The sequence below is a fragment of the Phalaenopsis equestris genome, unplaced genomic scaffold (genome assembly GCF_001263595.1).
Source record: "Phalaenopsis equestris unplaced genomic scaffold, ASM126359v1 Scaffold000887, whole genome shotgun sequence".
NCBI lineage: Eukaryota > Viridiplantae > Streptophyta > Magnoliopsida > Asparagales > Orchidaceae > Phalaenopsis > Phalaenopsis equestris.
Window position 1 is genome coordinate 96,657 of NW_018165327.1, and position 18,464 is coordinate 115,120.

At 31.5% G+C, this 18,464-nt stretch overlaps 1 protein-coding gene across 1 annotated transcript; it reads right to left on the minus strand.

Moving 5' to 3' along the window:
• Nucleotides 1-11,821: 11,821 nt before the first annotated feature.
• On the minus strand, nt 11,822-18,342 carry LOC110032217. The gene is made up of 5 exons (XM_020735770.1): nt 18,045-18,342; nt 17,461-17,957; nt 12,620-12,701; nt 12,425-12,536; nt 11,822-12,357 (listed from the first exon to the last, which is right to left on the minus strand). The coding sequence occupies exons 1-5, from the start codon at nt 18,222-18,224 to the stop codon at nt 12,239-12,241; spliced, it is 990 nt and encodes a 329-aa protein (XP_020591429.1). The 5' UTR covers nt 18,225-18,342; the 3' UTR covers nt 11,822-12,238.
• Nucleotides 18,343-18,464: the final 122 nt, after the last annotated feature.

Consider the following 18,464-nt stretch of genomic DNA (forward strand, 5'->3'; position numbering starts at 1 on the left):
ATTCTTATGTAGCAACTTAAGAGAGTTTGTCAGTTACTCTAATATTAATATGAGAAATTCTTTGTTAGATAGCTCTACCCCATCTCAAAATAATGGAAAAGCTAATTTAGTGGGTAATTTTTATTCTTTTTCAAGTGCAATTTTGGTTTCAACTAATATTAATTATGTTGGTCTATAGGAGATACAAAATTCTATAGCTTATAGGAAAAACGGGATACATGAGAACTCATTTTCACAGTTTGGAAGGATTTGATGAAGATCAGTCACCAAAAAGCCTAAAAATTCTCACTTTTCTTAGATCAGAAAAAGGCAATAAAGAAATAGAAGAGAAGATACAAACCATCACTCAGACATCATGGTAATGCAACTTCTATAGCTACTCAACCCAATAAACCAAGGCAAACATAAAAAACGGCTGAACTACAAAGATTCGACACTATTCCACCTCAAAGAACACAATAAGAAAATAATAGATCTTACCGGTGCGAAGAGAAGGAAGATGCCCTACAAAGCATGAGGAACTTTTGAGAAGAGGAGGAAGCATATGGATAGCGTGAGATACGCCTTAGAAGATGAGGAAGCATTCAGAGAAGAGGAGGAGAGCGGAGGATATCGTGGTATTTGTCTTCTTTCAAGGGCGAAATGTTTTGAGTTGGGTAATGAGGTAAAAAGCCAAATGAGCAAACAGGACCGTGGGTTACTATTCATTTTCTGTGTTAGAGACAAATCTGGCCTGCCATAAGGGCACTGCCAACCTAAATAAAAAAATTTAGTGGAGCAGTGTGACGCCACAGCCTTGCCGCTACGCCAAATGCACCCTAAGGCTAGTAACAATTAAGAGCAACTGTCTTCTTCACCCTCTTTTGTGTTCATAAGGAAATTTGGTTAAATTGGTTTCAATTCCATCAATCTCATTTTGAACACATCAACAATTATTTACCTAACATTTGTATATCTCTATATTGTACTTGGTTCATACCCTATAGTTCAACATGAATAACCTAGTTTTTCTTCCATTGCTCTCCCGAGTCATTTTGGTTTTTAACTAATCACTTGTCCATAATGAAAAGTAATGAAGACTGGAAGATTACTCATCACATTAAAGATTTTATAAACAATTTTAAAAGCATTCCTTCAATCCTACACAAAGTACTTAATCATCATAATCCACTATAGTATTGTATTTTACATAAATAAAAATAAAAAATATGCAATAATTAGCTTTTCCACTCCTTACAAAGCTTTGAGAATCCTTTTCCAAGAATTTCCTTTTCACTTGTTGCCAATATGAACACTCTCCTCACATTACTCTTTAAATCCTCTCAAAATCCCTCATAAAATATACTCCTACAATCCCCTACAACTGAAGACTAACAAAGAATTCCAAGAAAAGTAAAAAAGATCTCTTCTTCCTTCACCAAAGTCCCCTTTATCATGCTGAGTAACTTCCCTCTTTATGTGGAACTGTTGAAAACTGCCCAGGTAGTTTTTGGCACGGTGCCACACTCTTTGTCCGAGCAATTTCAAATAGGCACTTAGGCACCCAAAATATTGTTGCCTCGGTCCCGACTAGCTGGTGCTTATGTGCAGGCCTCTAGGGCTTCCTGCATGGGACTGGTGCTTAGGAGCCCAAGAATCCTATTGCAAGATACTTGACTCGTTTGTCCTTCATAGATCCAAGTCATCTCCAATTTGCTCCATCTCTTCTCCACTTTTCTCCACTCCTAATACCTGTTATAGCTAAAAAATAATTATAAAAAATGTCTTTCTTTGAAGTGCAATTTCAGCCCTAAACATGTGCAAAATTTAATGAAAATTTAACATTCATTGTTATACATCAAAATCCCCCAAAGTTAAACATTACTTGTGTTCAAGTAACACAACAATATTTAAAACCATTTTACTTAATTTGAGGGAGTTGGTTTCATTAAAACTATCACCATTTTGCTTCAGAAAATTCAAAGTATAAGATTAAGAGAACTCTAGTAAGGAATTCTAAACTTAGGTTGTGAGAAAACCTTTCATCCGACTATGAAAACCCAATTTCCTATTTACTTCTACATAGTAATTAATATTTGTTAAGTAAGGTAGCTTAGATGATATAAAAATAAAATTTAAGCTCTCCATTTAAAAAAACTTAAAAGTACACCTTACATACAAGTAAATTAGGATTGTAGTTTAGCTTATACTTTAGAAAGAATCTAGTGAAACCAATTTTTTATTAGTCCATGTTTGGTGAGGTTCAATTGGAAGGGGATGTGGTCAATTGGTCAAAGTTTGACCAAAATTACTGTAGGCCCAATTTGTTTTTCCATCTCAAGATGCCACCAAATTTTGGGTTTGAAAGGGTGTACTAGGGTTTAAGGTTGACTTTTAGGGTTTGGTGGGGTTAGGGAGGCCTTCAGTGGGGCTAGAGATCAATTTAGGTAGACTCTTCTCCTAAGGTAAATTTCCATGTCAAGGTTGTTCCTAGCATTCGTGGGAAGGCTATTAGAGCTTTGGTTTGATTTGACCCAGTGTATGTCTTGTCCATGGGGGTCAATTTGGGTTCCTCACTTGGTCAAAACCTTAATCCAACCCAATCAAGGTTTGGGGGCTTGGACTTGCCTTGATGAGGCCCAAAAAAGCACAGCTTTGGTTTAGGGCCATATGCAAGGTGAGTGGGCTGAGTACTCATGAAAGTGAGGCCAAAAGAGATATCCACCATTTACTCTTTAAAATGGAACAAAAAAATATAGTTATTAGCATTATTATTTACAAAAGTATGATTACCCATAAGAATCTCCCTATATGAAGGTTGGTTAGGTGAGGATGACATCAACAAATCACCCACACTCAATCATTACATACTCAAACTTAGTATTATTAATTTACCCTCTACCACATGAATTGAGTAGTATTAAATTATAGATTATCTTGTTTAGTGATTGATCTTTGAACATAGTCGTTCTTTCTATTAATCTAAAAACTGAAATACACGCATGTTTTTGCTAATTGATGCATCTCTCAAAGGTGTCCTTACATTTAGATCACCATACTGATTTTATTAATTTGAGAGAATTATCAACACTCATTCTTTACTTGACTAGATTATGATGATATAACTTTTCATAAGTACTTTATTCAAGTTTTAAATTGATTTTAAAGTTCTATCTTATTGGACTACTTCTCTCTTCTACATATATAAAATCTCTAATATAAGAAGAACAATAATATCGTCAACTTTTTTCCTATATTAATAATTTAATGACATTGAATTAATTAGTCAAATAGGATAAATTTTAAGTTGAAACAAGTTTATTGGTAGGTAAAAATCAGTAATTTGAGCTTCTCAATAATTAAGTAACACTATATGGGTGAGTGATCAAGTCAATTTTACAATTTGGTCACTTTGAATGGGTGAGTAACTGAATGCATATAATTTATTAATCAACTTTTCATGAGTAGAGAAATGAGAGAACATAAGTGACTAGCAACTATAAGATGATTATTTATGTTCTTATGAATGACTAGACAACTTTGGATGGTCAAATAGTCATAGAAACATAGACAAGTAACTATGTTGAATATAAAAAGTAGGTAAGCTCACATGAAAAAATAAAGCAATTTCATACAAACAAACATGGGTGTTTGAAAGGTTCACATAATCAATTAAGCATATTAGCATTACCAATAATGCATTTGACATGATAACGTGAATCTTTTGTGTAAAACATTGGGCACTTATTTATTGATAAAAGTTTAAATATAGTATACTATATATATTTGATGGTGGCTAAGGTTTTAGGTGAAGGAATTAGATCTAGTCCATCAAGATATGTTTTAATACATATTGGAGTGGTCTAGAACTACTTTACTAAAATATAAGTTTTTTAGGGTTCAGTGGGGCCAATTTCCATGGTTTTACAAGTTAATTAGGGTTTCATAAGGTGTAACAATTAAACCTTTTTATACTTAGCCTCTACAGATATAATTTTTAGAACTCTTTTATACTAAGGTTAAAGTCTAAGCCATCATAATAGGGACTTTAACAAGATTTAAAAATATTGATAATAATGTCCTAAAAAATAAAAGATGACTAACAATACAAAATGTGTTGCAATGAAAAAAAATAATAGCTTGAGTGATGGCAAAATATTAGATTTTACACAATAAATAAAAGCATTATTAGATGAAATGAGTATCTCAAACTTCCTAAAAAATTCCCCTTCAAAAACTTTGTCATAGTATTATTACCATCAACATCACTTGAAAAATAAACGAAATTTATTATGTTTAATAAATCTAAAATTACAAAATTATATGGTCCAAAGAAACTTTGAATATAAAAGATAGATGAATCTCATATCAAATCTAAAAAGTGGTGGCATTTCTCACCTATGTGAAATTCCATCACCTATCTACATCATTATTATATTTAATTTTTTCTCAAATTTTATTTTCTAATACCAACAACCTAAATATGCACATGTGGATCAATGTAGTGTCATGTCAGACAATTGATAGTATTTATGTATTATGTTATGGTGGATCATAATCATAAGCCTAATCTTGTAAGAATATACTAATTAAATTATCAAACATTAAATGAGCAAATCTCATGTGATTGTTTTTTTCTATTCATTTGATGTCCTATATATGAAAAATTTACACCACATTATAAAGCTCATAATTAGCTTAAGGACCATCTTTTATGGAAGTTTATAGTCATTATATCATAACATAGAAAGGTTGTTTGCATGAATTAATATCTTCACTCATTTTTCTTTTCTTTTTTTAGGAGTCTTATCTTCCTATAATTTTTATAGAAATATTTTAGCATATGTTATATTTTATTTCTGAAGTGTTAATGTAAAGATAGAGGGAGAGAAGGGTAAAAAGAATGAAAACATAATGAAACATATAAAAACAAAGTTTTTGACGACATCATTGGAAGTAAATCTATATAGGTTTTCACATGATAAAGTAAGTCAAAAATAAGCAAACTTAGGAGTCAATGAGTTTCTATTTTATTGCATGGCCTAGTATGCTTCCAAAGTGACATTAGGCTTTTGAACTAAAAGATATGATTTTATTGTGGAAAAATTTTATGTAACTTATTTATGTTGCTTACAAACTATCCCATTTAAAAAGTAGTTGTACAAATTTTTTTGAAGTGCTTTTCATACGATCGTTGGCCATTTTCCTTTAAAGGATATGATCCATGTTGTATTGGTTAAGAATGAGGCATAAAGCATAGGGTTCTACTCAAGCTCGAACTTTCATATAATTTGAATTATCTCATTAGCTATTATAAATGCAACAAGTGTATGGATGCAATTTTAAATGTTTCTTTCTAATGTTTTCAGATTTTTATTTTTAAAAATTAAATAGAATTTATGATTTACTACCTAAATACACATAAATATAAGAAATTTATGTAATCCATATTTAATCCACAATGTGTGAAATAAGAGAATAATGGCTATGTCAAGTGAGTGACAGTGAATGCATATAAATGTGATAGTAGACTATATAATGATGCCTGCTTGATTGGATGGTATATGTATATAACAAGGCAGGAAACCAAGTTGATGTGCCTGTCTTAATCACAATGTGATAAAAAATATAAAATCTAAAAAATGAAGTGTCACAAAATTGTTTATTACTTATAAATAATTTGAAATAGTGAATGAAAATAATCTTATGAGCACAATGAAAAATGAAATTTCATTGAATTGAATGATAAGAAAAATATTTATTTTCATATTCATCACTACTAACATGAATTAATGGATATAGATGCTAAAATGTTATATATATATATATATATATATATATATTGAAATTTTGGTATTATATATGTAAAAACATAAAAGTTAAGTGGTATGTGTGTACATCTTTCTTGAAATTTATTGGAATGCCACCCCTAATGTGTCAATTAATTCGAGTGCCACCTCTTCAAGGCCAACTGCGCTAGAGCGGATTCGAACCCCAGACCTGAGACGTCTTAAATCGAGGATGCCAACCAACAGGCTGAGCTACGCGGCACAACATTGTAAGTTTGACTGATTTATATTTCATTACAAAAATTAATATTTTTATATGTTAAAACTTAAATTGATTTGTTTTAAACATAAAATTTTTCCTTTAATGCACATAGGATTTTTTTGAATCTTACTTATATTCCATTGGGTCATCATATTTATACTGGTGTGATTGGTTATATGTAAAGGTACCAAAACCTAAGGAATGAAGACTAATTATATCTAAAATTTATGTTTATTTTCTAAGTACAAGATGTAAATTATTATTACACTTTCTTTTTATTATGTAAACTTATGAATGCACGTGATTAGGTCTTCCTGAGATGAACAATGACTTTTATGTATATGGTATGAGAAGATATTTTATTATTTTTGCTATTACTTATATATGATATATTGTAGTACCTCTTTGATGTTTATGATTGAATTTATCTAACTAATATTCTAGTTTGAGAGAATCTTATTATTGAAGATTATAAATTACATGTAGGAGATTTTGCTCCAAATAATTCACCAAATAAAACATAAAATGAAGCAACTGAAATGAAGAAACAAATTAGCCTACCAAATCCCAACTCTCTGAGAAAATATAATATTAGATATTTTTTTTAAATGATGATCATAAAATTACAAAATAAGTGAGTCAAATTTTTCACACATATAAAGAAGTAGCAAATGGCTACTCACAACACATGAGAAAAATAATTTAGCCACCTTAACTACTTATTCTTAATATTCATGAAAGTTTATATGGAGGAAAACAATAAGAATTATATAGCAAAATCATTAAATAAAAAAATTTAAGGTGGAGACTTCTAAAATTTGTTACTAGGGAACAATTTAAATGAAATGGAAGGTGGGAGATCTTGAATATAATTCTATTATCAATAGCACACAAAAAAGTTATTCTATTACTATCCCCTCGTGAGAGTGTGATTCGAGAAGTGTCAACTTTTTGTGAAGAAGCAATTATTTGGATAATGAGAGAGTCATGGTATAGATATCAACAATCTAATCCAAAGAAGCAATGTGATGAACAATAATTGTCGTAGATTCGATGCATTCCAATATGAATGAATGTCAATTTCAATATTCTTGGTACATGGATTAAAAATGAAATTGAAGAGTTGATTGAAGTAGATGAGTACAAATAGATTCTATCAAGTGACAATGATTTTGTTCAATCATGTTATTTTGTTTAGGATTAAAGTTGTAGCTGAATTGTTATTTAATACCCAAACAATGAAATAAAGTTTTAATTGAGTTTTTTATACACTCACCTCTACTATCAAAATAGAAAATTTTCATAGAAAATAAAAATTGACATCCCAACATAGCATTAAAATGCAAAATTTTATAAATAATTTTAGATTTACGATGCATTGGATAAACCAAAAAAAAAGTGAACATTTATCTACAATTAGGACACATAGTTTAGAACAATTTAATAAAGAAAAAAGAAAGGGTTTCTACACATAAAAATGTATTTGCTCAAATATTTTCTTAGATTTAGTAGAATTAAGAAAAAAAGAATTGTAGATGAATATTATTTAAAGAACAAGTTACAAAAAAACAAGAAGAAAAATTACATAGAATAAAATTTTATTTAGCTAATGCCCACTAAACAATGGAATAAGAGTGACTAAGTCTTCGATGAAAGAGAGTTGATTGACTTGAAAAGGTGAACAAGGCAGTTTGATCTAAGTCAAAGTGGTGAAAAGAAGACAAAAAATAAGCAATCAGGTTATTTGAATGGCTTGAAGATTATGAGCAGTTTGACAAGCCTTACTAATTAATCCATTGCATAACCAAAAGAATAGAGATCATCCATACATAGAGAGTAAAGAATAGTACATATAGTATATTTTAAAGCTTAATAGGTAGCAATTAAGCCACTCAATGTGTAAAAAATAACATCTTCAATAACCAAGCTAACTTTAGTGGTAGTTATAGCACCAACTTTGGATTTTTTGGATTAATAAATATTGTGTTACGTTTCATCCTTCATTGACTTATGATGCAACTAATTCTGTAGTTCTGTGACCTTAGACCTATTTGTGAGCTAAGGAATGGTCTATATCATTCCAATATTTCACATAAGTCTCCGGATTAAGAATATAAGGTAAGAGGGACAGAGAAATCAAAGAGAGTAATGCAACAATTAGATTGTGATTTATCAACATCCAAGTGCTAAGTGAGGTACGACAAGATATTGCCACTGGCATCAAAAAATTATCTAGCAATTAAAAGGAGCTATCAAGATAGTCGTTAAAGAAACAATATCAACAACAACAACAAAGCCTTTATTCTACTAATTTGTGTCGGCTACATGAATCCTTTTTCTCCATTATGTCTTATTGAGTGTCATATTTTCATTTAATTCTAATAAATTAAGATCATTTTTTGTACAGCTTGGCGAAGTCTTTTTACATCCACCTCTATCTTTTTTAGAATAAGTTAAATCTAAAACATCTACTCTTTTAATAGGGTCATTAGATGGTCGATGCTTAATGTGACCAAACCATCTAAGGTGACTCTCTCAGATATTGCATATAACTGCATCTACTCCAACCCTTTCACAAGTATATTCATTTCACATTTTTAATCTTAGTTTAAAACCACTCATCCACCCAAGCATTCTCATCTTAGCAATGCTTAACTTAATTTTATGTTTCTCTTTTACAAACCACCATTTTGTGCCATAAAGCATTACAAGTCTCACAAACAACTTATAAAGTTTTCTTTTAAGTTTAAGTAGTACCTTTCTATCACATAATAGGCCCAATCCATTCCTCCACTTCAACCATTCGACCTAAATTCTACCAATAACATCCCCTTTTATATCATCATCACTTTGAATAATAGACCTGAGATATCTAAAACATTCACTCCTTACATTCCAACTACTTAATTTTAAATTTACTCAAATGAAAGCCTTTATACTCTATAGTTGACCACCTTCTATAAATTTCCAACAAGAGCATTTATAACTATAGCAAAAAGATACAAGCTTACTAAAATAACATTCCATGTAGTTGACCACCTTCTATAAATTTCTAACAAGAGCATCCATAACTATAGCAAAAAGAAACAAGCTTAAAGTTGATCTCTGATATAATCTAAATATAAAAATGCATGGTCAATCTTCTTTGTTTTCAAACACAGATAACAACTATAGTATACATATCTTTAATGACTTGAATATAAGCAGCATCAATACTTTTCTTTACGAGAACACTCTAAAGTACTTCTTTTGGAGCTTTATCTAAAGCTTTTGTTTTTCTAATTAACAAAAGTCATATGTATTTCTTTTTTATTCTCTCTATACCTTTTCATAAACATCTTAATAAATAATCTTACAATCCCTTACAATCTCGCAGATTTTTTTTCTCGTAAAAAAATAATCAATTTATATTTTATTAAATCCATTCTTATATGTAATAAAATACTCATTTATTCTTTTAAATATAACATTAACAATAATAAATGTACAATTTAAAGTAAAATTCAGCATGACTCGACTTTCTTCATTAGTTACTCCAAAATCATATCTAATATAAATACTTATAAAATCTTCTACTATTCTACGGACATGTTCTTTTAAATTTCCTTCAACAAATTTTTTTTTTTCAAGAGAAACTCTTTGTATTTATTCATCTAGGTCAATCCAAAATTCTAATTGGGGAATATAAGCACTTATAATATTAAGAATATTAATATCAACAATAATTTTTAGAGCTATAATTCCATCTCTAATTTTTAATTTTTACAATATTATCTTTCAATCTCTTATATATAATTAAACATACACCATTTTTATTATGGCTCTTACCTAAATGCCAAAATTTAAAATCTAAATATCAATCTCCTTACCCTGTTATCCAACCCATTTTTTCTTGAGTACATAAGACATTATCTTTCTACAATTCATAATATCTAATCATTTCAATAAATTATATATAATAGTATCTGTATTTCAAGTTCACATCCTTATATTAATTTTATGTATTAACTTCTTTGCCCACATTCGTCCATAATATGAAAACTCTTATTTAACACTACACCCTGACGTCGCTGCAACAACTCATACACTTGTCACTATATTTTGGTAATACAACATGGTGCTTCTAAGGGACACCTTAGCATTGTCACAATGACTTAAATGATTTATTTCATAGTTTTCAACAAAATTTTTACACTGGTTGTCAACTACCTAACTCAATCTTTCACTTTTCGCATCCAAGACTTGAGAGATGATAATGGACTAGTGATAGCTGCTAAAACTATTCACACAAAGTACTTCAACACTTGAGATATCCTTGTAAGATGATTATCCATGAATAAGCTGTTGCATGATTACACTTTTAATAGTAGAACTTCGAAATTTGAGTTGAGGAAAAATAGGAGTGCTGCCCATGAACAACCTTGAAGATAAGGCTCTAGCTGAAAGTGAGCTAGTTGAATCATACATGGAAGAGAACAGGAACAGAAATCACGGATAAGAAGTGGAAGAACTAGCCGTTAGGCAACTTTAGCTCTAAAGCCATGTGAACAGATAAGCAAACAACAAATAGTTTCTGTTCATAGTAAGAAAAAAACATAGCACATAAGAAAAAATAAATGAGCCATTTCAACAAGATATTCTTAAAATTCATTAGTATTTATACAAGAAATATAGAACTAAACCACCTCATCAAAAATGCAAGGTGGAGATTTCTGGAGGATGTTACAAGGGAAAGGTTTAGATTCAATAAAAGGTGGGAGTACCTGACAATACAACAACAACAACAACAACAACAACAAAGCCTTAATCCCACTATGTGGGGTCGGCTACATGAATCCTTTTTCTCCATTGCGTCCTATTTAGTATCATATTTTCATTTAGTTCTAGTAAATTAAATCATCATTTTTAATACAATAAGCCCAAGTCTTCCTAGGTCCACTATGTGGGAGTACCTGACAATACAGAATATTATTCTGTTATCAAAAGTACACACAATATTTATTCTGTTATCAAATTTGTGGCCTTAAAATTACAACCAAACGATTAGGTCACAGATTGTCCCACGGAACAATAATAATAGTTCGAAACACAAAGAAAACAAACCACCGAAGTTTCACAAAGATTAACTTAACAGAAAAGCAAAAAACCAAACTCATAACAAGTCAAGGCTAATATCAATCCCACCTTACTGTATGAGAAAAGAAAACTAAATACAAAGCAGAACACAACACCAGTGATTCCAAAATACAACGACATCATTATATATACAGAATTTATACAAAGAACTCCATAAAGAATACCTCAGCCCATAGAAAAGTAACCAAGGGAGTGCCACACGCTGAAACAATAGAGATAAAATCAAGCCATGAAAATAGAGCAAGCCACCATAAGCATTCATCCAGGAAGCCATGAATTTTTTTTTTCTAAAGCCTTTAGAAAATAATGAAAGACTAACATTACATGAATACAAAAAATTTCAAAGAACTTGCCACATATTGGTTCAATCAAGAATACATAGCAAATAAAATTGATATCTGACAGAGTTCACATATAAGAAGAAATCTCAAAGCACTGTAATTCTGTCATATAACGACTGCAGGGAGTAAAGGCATCAGTCAACACAAGTGTCAAAACAATTCCAAGCCCAGAAGAAAAACATCAGAAGCCCAACCAACTAACCCCCAGAAGATTTTATCCTGAATCGAACCAGTATCACATTAATAAATGCAATCAGAAAAGAAACTAAATTAGATCAAGCAAATACAAAAGAAAATAGTGCTCCAAAATGAGTCATATTCTAATAAAGCTGCTAATCTGCGATCTTTATTGACGTGGCAATGCAGTGTTAAAAACTAGGCGTAGCCTTCATGATACATTATGCCAAATTCAAAAATAAGTTTCACTCATATGTCAACTCAAGACTTCTCCTGCAATGCAGCTTGAGTAATACATCAAGGAATTAGTTAACCTAAAAGGCTCATTGAAGTAGCTTACGAACATATGACAGCAATGTTAACACGTGAAACAATCTAAACCAATTGTCACTTCCAAGCCCACATGAAGGTTTTGACCATTACCTTCTTTTACTCATACGAATTTCTATGCTATCAGCCTCAACTAATTTCATTCATTCCAGTGAAACAGCAATCATACCAAATATTAGAGCACAGGCCAAAAGCATTTTCAAGCACACAAGCTTCAACCTCTATTAGAGTGATGGTATCTTCTCCTGATTCAGCCCAGTGGTTTTATCTAAGCATGGCGGTCGTACTGCCTTGTAGTAGAAGAACGCCATCATCTTTGACCACTCATCTGCGGTCCTAACAACTGTAAAGTCAAAGAGAATATTAGAAACATTGAAAATCCCAATAACTTTCTTAACATCAGCACCAACCTTTGTCACGGTGCAGTATCTTCCCAGCTTTCGTGAAGATTATCTCAGGAAAGATGGATACTTGCAGAGCATCAGCCAGCTCATCCTCAACAATAGCATCCACAGCTACACACTACAAAACAAACAAAATAGTGTTGCTATAGAGTGAACAAAGTATAAGAAGCAGCTAGTATTTATTTGATGATGCTAATTTACTCTAGGTGAAGGAAGTCCAGTCTCCCAAAAAAACTTCACAGCCTTCTCCAATTCATCCCTTGCCCTCACATTCTCTTTTGGCCTGCAAAATAGCAAATCATGTTTCTCTTAGTATTGAATGTTAAAATCTCGTTAACATTGATCTAAAATCTTAAAGTTCAGAAAATGCACATATGCAATATGTGCTTTGCAAACGTGGGCTGAAAGCAAAATAAAAGAACGCAAGAGCTCAATGAAATTTGAGACTTCCGACTAATAGGTGTGATTTAGTAGTTTTTACCAAAGTTAGAGCTTTACATTTTCATGAAATTTTCACTTTGTTTTGAGAAATCCATTGCACTAATTAAAATATATCTTAATCAAGGAAAACGGAACAGTTAAATGAATAACTTTCATTTGTCTATTTTCTGTGCAGAGCACCAATTGCTGTGATTTAGTAGTTTTTTTTCCATAGCTAGATCTTTACATTTTCAATATTTTCACTTTATTTTGTGGAATCAATTGCACCAAGTAAAATATATATGTTGATGTTGGAAAATGGAGCAATTAGATGAATAACACTCATTTCTACGCTTGGTTTATTCTTGACTTTTCGTAGCTAGTATTGTTTTGCTCATCATAGCGAGTCATTTCATTTATGCACAAACCATAAAACATCTTAAATTTGTTCAAATAAAGTTATAAAGAACCAAATTTTGAAACTAAGTGAAGTAATTTCTATGAGAAGATACTCATCACTTTATTATTTATTTGATCATATACCCTTGCATATGCATTTTAAGTTTTTGCGTCATTGTTGGAGATTGTTCAATTGCTGATATCGATACTAGATTTGTTTAAGTTTACTTTGAATTTCTTTTCAAGATTTCTAATTTTTAGCTTTGTTCTGCTTTTCAAGTGCTCTCGTAGTGCATGAATTGCTATGGTGGTGAGCTGTTACTCTCAATTGATTAGGAGATCAAAATAATGCTTTTGAGGAACTTGAGGGAACAACATCAAGCCATAAATATAGCTCATTAAACTATGGCAAATCGAAAAGAGGCTATCATGGGTCCATGAGATTACACTTTGCTGATTGTTCACAAAATGGCCAAGGTGATTGTCTAGCCTAGGATTCAAGCTAATAACTTTGATATTAAGCTTGTCACACTATAGAAGATTTATAATTTTCTGTTTGAAGGTGTAGTGATTGAGGACCCAAACTATCATATCACAAATTACCCCGAGATTATTGACACATTCAAAAAATGATTCAAAGGGCAAGAAGAAGCCCGATACAAAACAAACAAGTGCAGACAAGAAAGATGCTGGTAAGAAATAAAGGCCTAAGATGAAGTTTTTCCTTGACAACCAGCTGCATATATTCCACCATTGTTGTATCCACAATAATTTTCAGAAGTGAATCTAGAGAAATAATTTTCCAATTTCCTAGAGGCGTTTAACAAGTTATATATTGATGTATATCAATATCATGCTTATTGATGTGTTGGAGAAGATGTCCAATTATGTCGAAGTTATGAACAAGATCCTCTTGAAAAAAAGGAAACTAAATGATTATGAGACAACGGCCACATAGGGATGCAACACTATTCTGAAATACAAGCTATCCAAAAGAATGAAAAAATATCTAGCCAGCTTTACTATTCGCCCACTTTATGACATAAACTCAAGCATTAATCTCATGCCTTTGCTAGTAAACAAGAAGTTGAGATGGGGGGAAGGAAAACTGACCACGGTCTCACTGCATTTGATTGATAGGTCAATAAAGTATCCCAAGAGATTGTTGATGGTTTAGTGAAATTTCAAAAGATTACTTTTCATGCAAATTTCATCATCTTGGATACAGAGGACGAAAACTAAATTTATCATATTATTCTTGGTAGACCATTTATAATAACTTAAAATGTCAATATTAACTTCCAGAATGGAGAACTACACCTTAGAAACCAATAGAAAGAAGGGATCTTCAAAGTTTATGATAATATATACATCCCACAACAAAAGAAAAATTATTTTTTTTCCTGATGCATGCTATTCTGAACACCTTAGCCATCATACAAAGGCTAAGAATGATTATATGGTCGAAATAGTTTTTGTGAAGCACTAGAAGTATAATATATCACTTGATAAGATTTAGAATAAAAAGACCAAGTAAATGTAAAAAATATTGAATGACATGCTTGTTGAGAGTTAACCCAAAAATTATAAAAATCTCATTTAAATTATTTACCTTAGTAGTATTTTATTTTAGCTAATAATACTTATCTATTTTTTTCTTTTTCTTTCTTTTTTTGAACAGGGAAAAAGAATAATTCATTTAGTAACCAATAAAACCAAAGTCACAACACTGTTTTTAACAGCGTGGAAGACTACTACAAGCCTCCACACGAGAAGTTTTGCTATCACTAATATTTTACTAGTTTGCTTATTTTTGCACAGCATGCACTAAGGACATAGCAAAAATTGTGTCTTTTGCTCATGTCATCTAATAATTGGTCGGTTGGTGGTACACTGTCAAGTGTTGTGATTTTAGGACTACTAACTTATCGTGGTTGATCAAATTTCTTGAGTAAGAAAAGAAAAAAACTTGTGGGTGTTGGAATATCACAGGAGTGGAGGGAAGAAGAATCATTGTTATTCACTGTAGCTAATATTTGAGTGTTGAGCGACTCTTAATTTAGATTCTTGAGGCATAGAAAAAGTTTAAATGTGTTAACAGTCTATAATTATGAAAATTAGGTTAGTTTGTGGGTTATGCATCCCCTGCATTAGTGTGACATTTATGATTAAGAAATTTATACAACAGTATGTTAATACAATAGTTAATATAATCCTTGTAACACTCAAATTTTATGAGTGGTATAAGAAATAGTAATCCTTAGGAATGAAAGTATTTTGATCTGAGAATTAAAAAAAAAGTACTTTGATCAGCGAGTAAGGTGTCTTATGAGCATTTGTATTCTTGAGCATTGGGTTTTGCTTTTTCTTTTTGTTTATTTTACCAAAAAATGAATAAGTATAAGACGTGAGGGTAATTTGATAGTAGTGTTTATATTAAGTACTTCCTCAGGCAGATCATTGAATTTTTATCTTTTTTGCCTTAATTTGAGAAATTCATTATAGTAATTAAAATATAGTTGTTGATGTAAGGAAAAATGAGCAATTTGATGAGCATTCACCTATGTGGATTTTCTGTAAATGATACGAAAAGAATGCAAATCTGAAGTCACTTGAGCAGCAGACTTAACATACAAGCATTGGAGGGCTTGTGCACCCAAATGCTTACTCTGAAATTCAGGTACTAAACCTAGAATAATTTGAATTTTTGCATAGAAAGTTGAGAACTTAGGCATCCAAACCTAATGCCTAGGCTCCCAATTTGGTATTAGTGTCAATTTCATAAATTTTTCCAGCTGGCTTGTTGGGAGCGCACATGTTTTATTCTAGCTCCGAGGTTACTTGACATGGCACTAGCCAATATATTGATGCTTTCAAGAGAAAAAAAATTATAATTATTTGGGGGTATCCATATATGAATGTTTTGCAATATTAGATATTTAACAGCTTAAAAAAAGACAACTACGGAGGATCAAAATGAGAGTCAACAGAATCCAAGCTTTTTCTTTTCCCTAGCTTTGATTTGTTTTGCTTTCTATAGTTTATTTTTGTCTTTCTTTTTAGCCTAGCATGAACTAATACCCTTTTCTAAAGACTAGATAGCTGAAGATTTCTATGTTAGATTTGGCTAAATGAAATCAATCTTTGTGCTCTTAATTTCAACAACAACAACAACAAAGCCTTAATCCCACTACGCTAGATGAATCCTTTTTTCTCTATTACGTCCTATTTAGTGTCATATTTTCATTTAGTTCTAATAAAATAAGATCATATTTTATACAATAAGCCCAAGTCTTCCTAGGTCTACCGATGTCTTTCTTAACATAAGTTGAATCTAAAACATTTACTCTCCTAATCAGATCATCAGATGGTCTATTAATCTTCGGGCTCTTAATTTATACGATAAAAATTTAATATGCATTTAATTTACGTAGAATTGTTTGAAATTGAGATGCCGATGACAAACTGATTTTTGACTAAACTATCTTGACTGATCATAGGATAGAAATATCCACATTAAAGTCATGGAATTCCTTAGATTATATTAATAAATAAGAATGTTTTGCAATATTAGATATTTAACACTAATTTTATTTAACTTGACTACTTTATATTTCCCTTACTTAAGAACACTAAATTTTTTTTATATTGAATTTAGCTCAAAGATTATAGTATGTTGTATTGACAAATTAAAAAAACCAATATTTTTTAGAGTATGATTAGTACACTTCTAAATCTAATTACAATAAATTTGTGCATATTAGATATGGTTTACAAGAATGCATCTACAAAAATATAAGTGAATTATAATTTTTAGATTTTTTAATCCTATTATTGCAACCCTTAGTTTGGTCCTTCCTTTTTGTACCTAGTATTACTTTAGTTTGCAATAGTGAGTCCTTTTATTTATGCACAAATCCTATCCTAATTTCAACTTGTTCAAATAAAGTTAAGATCAATCTAATATTAATACATAATGGTCCAATCCTTCATCATTTATAACGTGTTCAATAGCACTTTTCCATAACACTGACTCTACTAATTGTGGATAAAAAACTAGCCCTATGCTCGAGAACTCTCATATGACTTCAAAATTCAAATAAGAGTGCAATAGTACATTCACACCAGTCGACTCCTAAATCTGAAACCTTAAACTTATTAGTTTTAGCAAAAAATTTAATCTTGTGTTCCATAAAATTGAATGAGTGGAAAGAAGGAGAAACCTTTTGTATCGATTGTGGACGAGAATGATGCAAGGGTTGAAATTCTTGAAAACAGTATCCTCCCATTCCCTAGCGGTTATATCTCTAATAGGCTTGATATAATCATCGTCCTGCCACACAATCTCCTTCTCGCTATCGTAACCTTCATCGTCATCCTTCCTCACATTCTTAATCCTGATATTATTAAAGAATTGATCAAATTTGAATCCCCATCCATCCGCATCGTCTGGCCAATCAGGGTCATCCTCTTCGACGACAAGCGGGTAGTCTGCAAGCAGCCTCTGCATTTTGATCTTGCGTTGTACTGGATCGGTCTCTTCCTCTACGACAGGGTTCGAATCCAGCACCCCCCTAATCGTCCTCCTCATCTCCAGTCTCTCTTCTTCAGTCATAAGATTAGGGTCATTGGCAACTCTGTGCTCTCTGTTGTTGGAATCTTCGTCTTCCTCATCCGCAACGCTTTCGCTGCTTTTAATGAATTTCTTCAATGCCTTCAACTTTTTAGGATGTACAGGTGCAGATGGTTAGGTGATTGATGCCTGAAGTGAAACAGTGTTACAACTCAGAAAAGTCAAGACGGTTACCGGCTTTGCTCGGGAGGAGCGAGTTTTTTCAATGCTAGAAGGAAGGTAATGGAAGCTAAGGTGCTTCTGATTCTTGGAATGTACTGGTTGTAAAGATGAGGAAATAGGAGAAGATTGGAGATTGCTTTGTATTATGCATATGGTCGAACGCCTTAAGAGCAGCGGTGCGTTCAGGGCCATGCTCTCAGATTCCTGGATGGATGAAAGAAAACTCTTACCTTTCGAATTCGGCTATAGTATCTACTTCAATTGGCACAATGCGGCGGGAGCGGAGCTGTCCAAGGAAGCTGTCGTGGGAATCTTCAAGCCTTTTTTTTTTCTTCTTCTTTTTATTTTATCAACAAATAATTATATAAAAAAAATATTTTTGCTCCATTCTAATATTGTTTATAAGATAATCAGTTCAAGTTCAATAACTTA

What these genes read in the sequence shown, in the direction of transcription:
- LOC110032217 (XM_020735770.1), bottom strand. Translation starts at nt 18,224, where the DNA reads ATGGCCCTGAACGCACCGCTGCTCTTAAGGCGTTCGACCATATGCATA. An exon ending in GTCCACAATCGATACAAAAG is followed by an intron (nt 12,702 to 17,460) that starts GTTTCTCCTTCT and finishes GCTATTTTGCAG; the next exon opens with GCCAAAAGAGAATGTGAGGG. An exon ending in CTGGACTTCCTTCACCTAGA is followed by an intron (nt 12,537 to 12,619) that starts GTAAATTAGCAT and finishes TTTGTTTTGTAG; the next exon opens with TGTGTAGCTGTGGATGCTAT.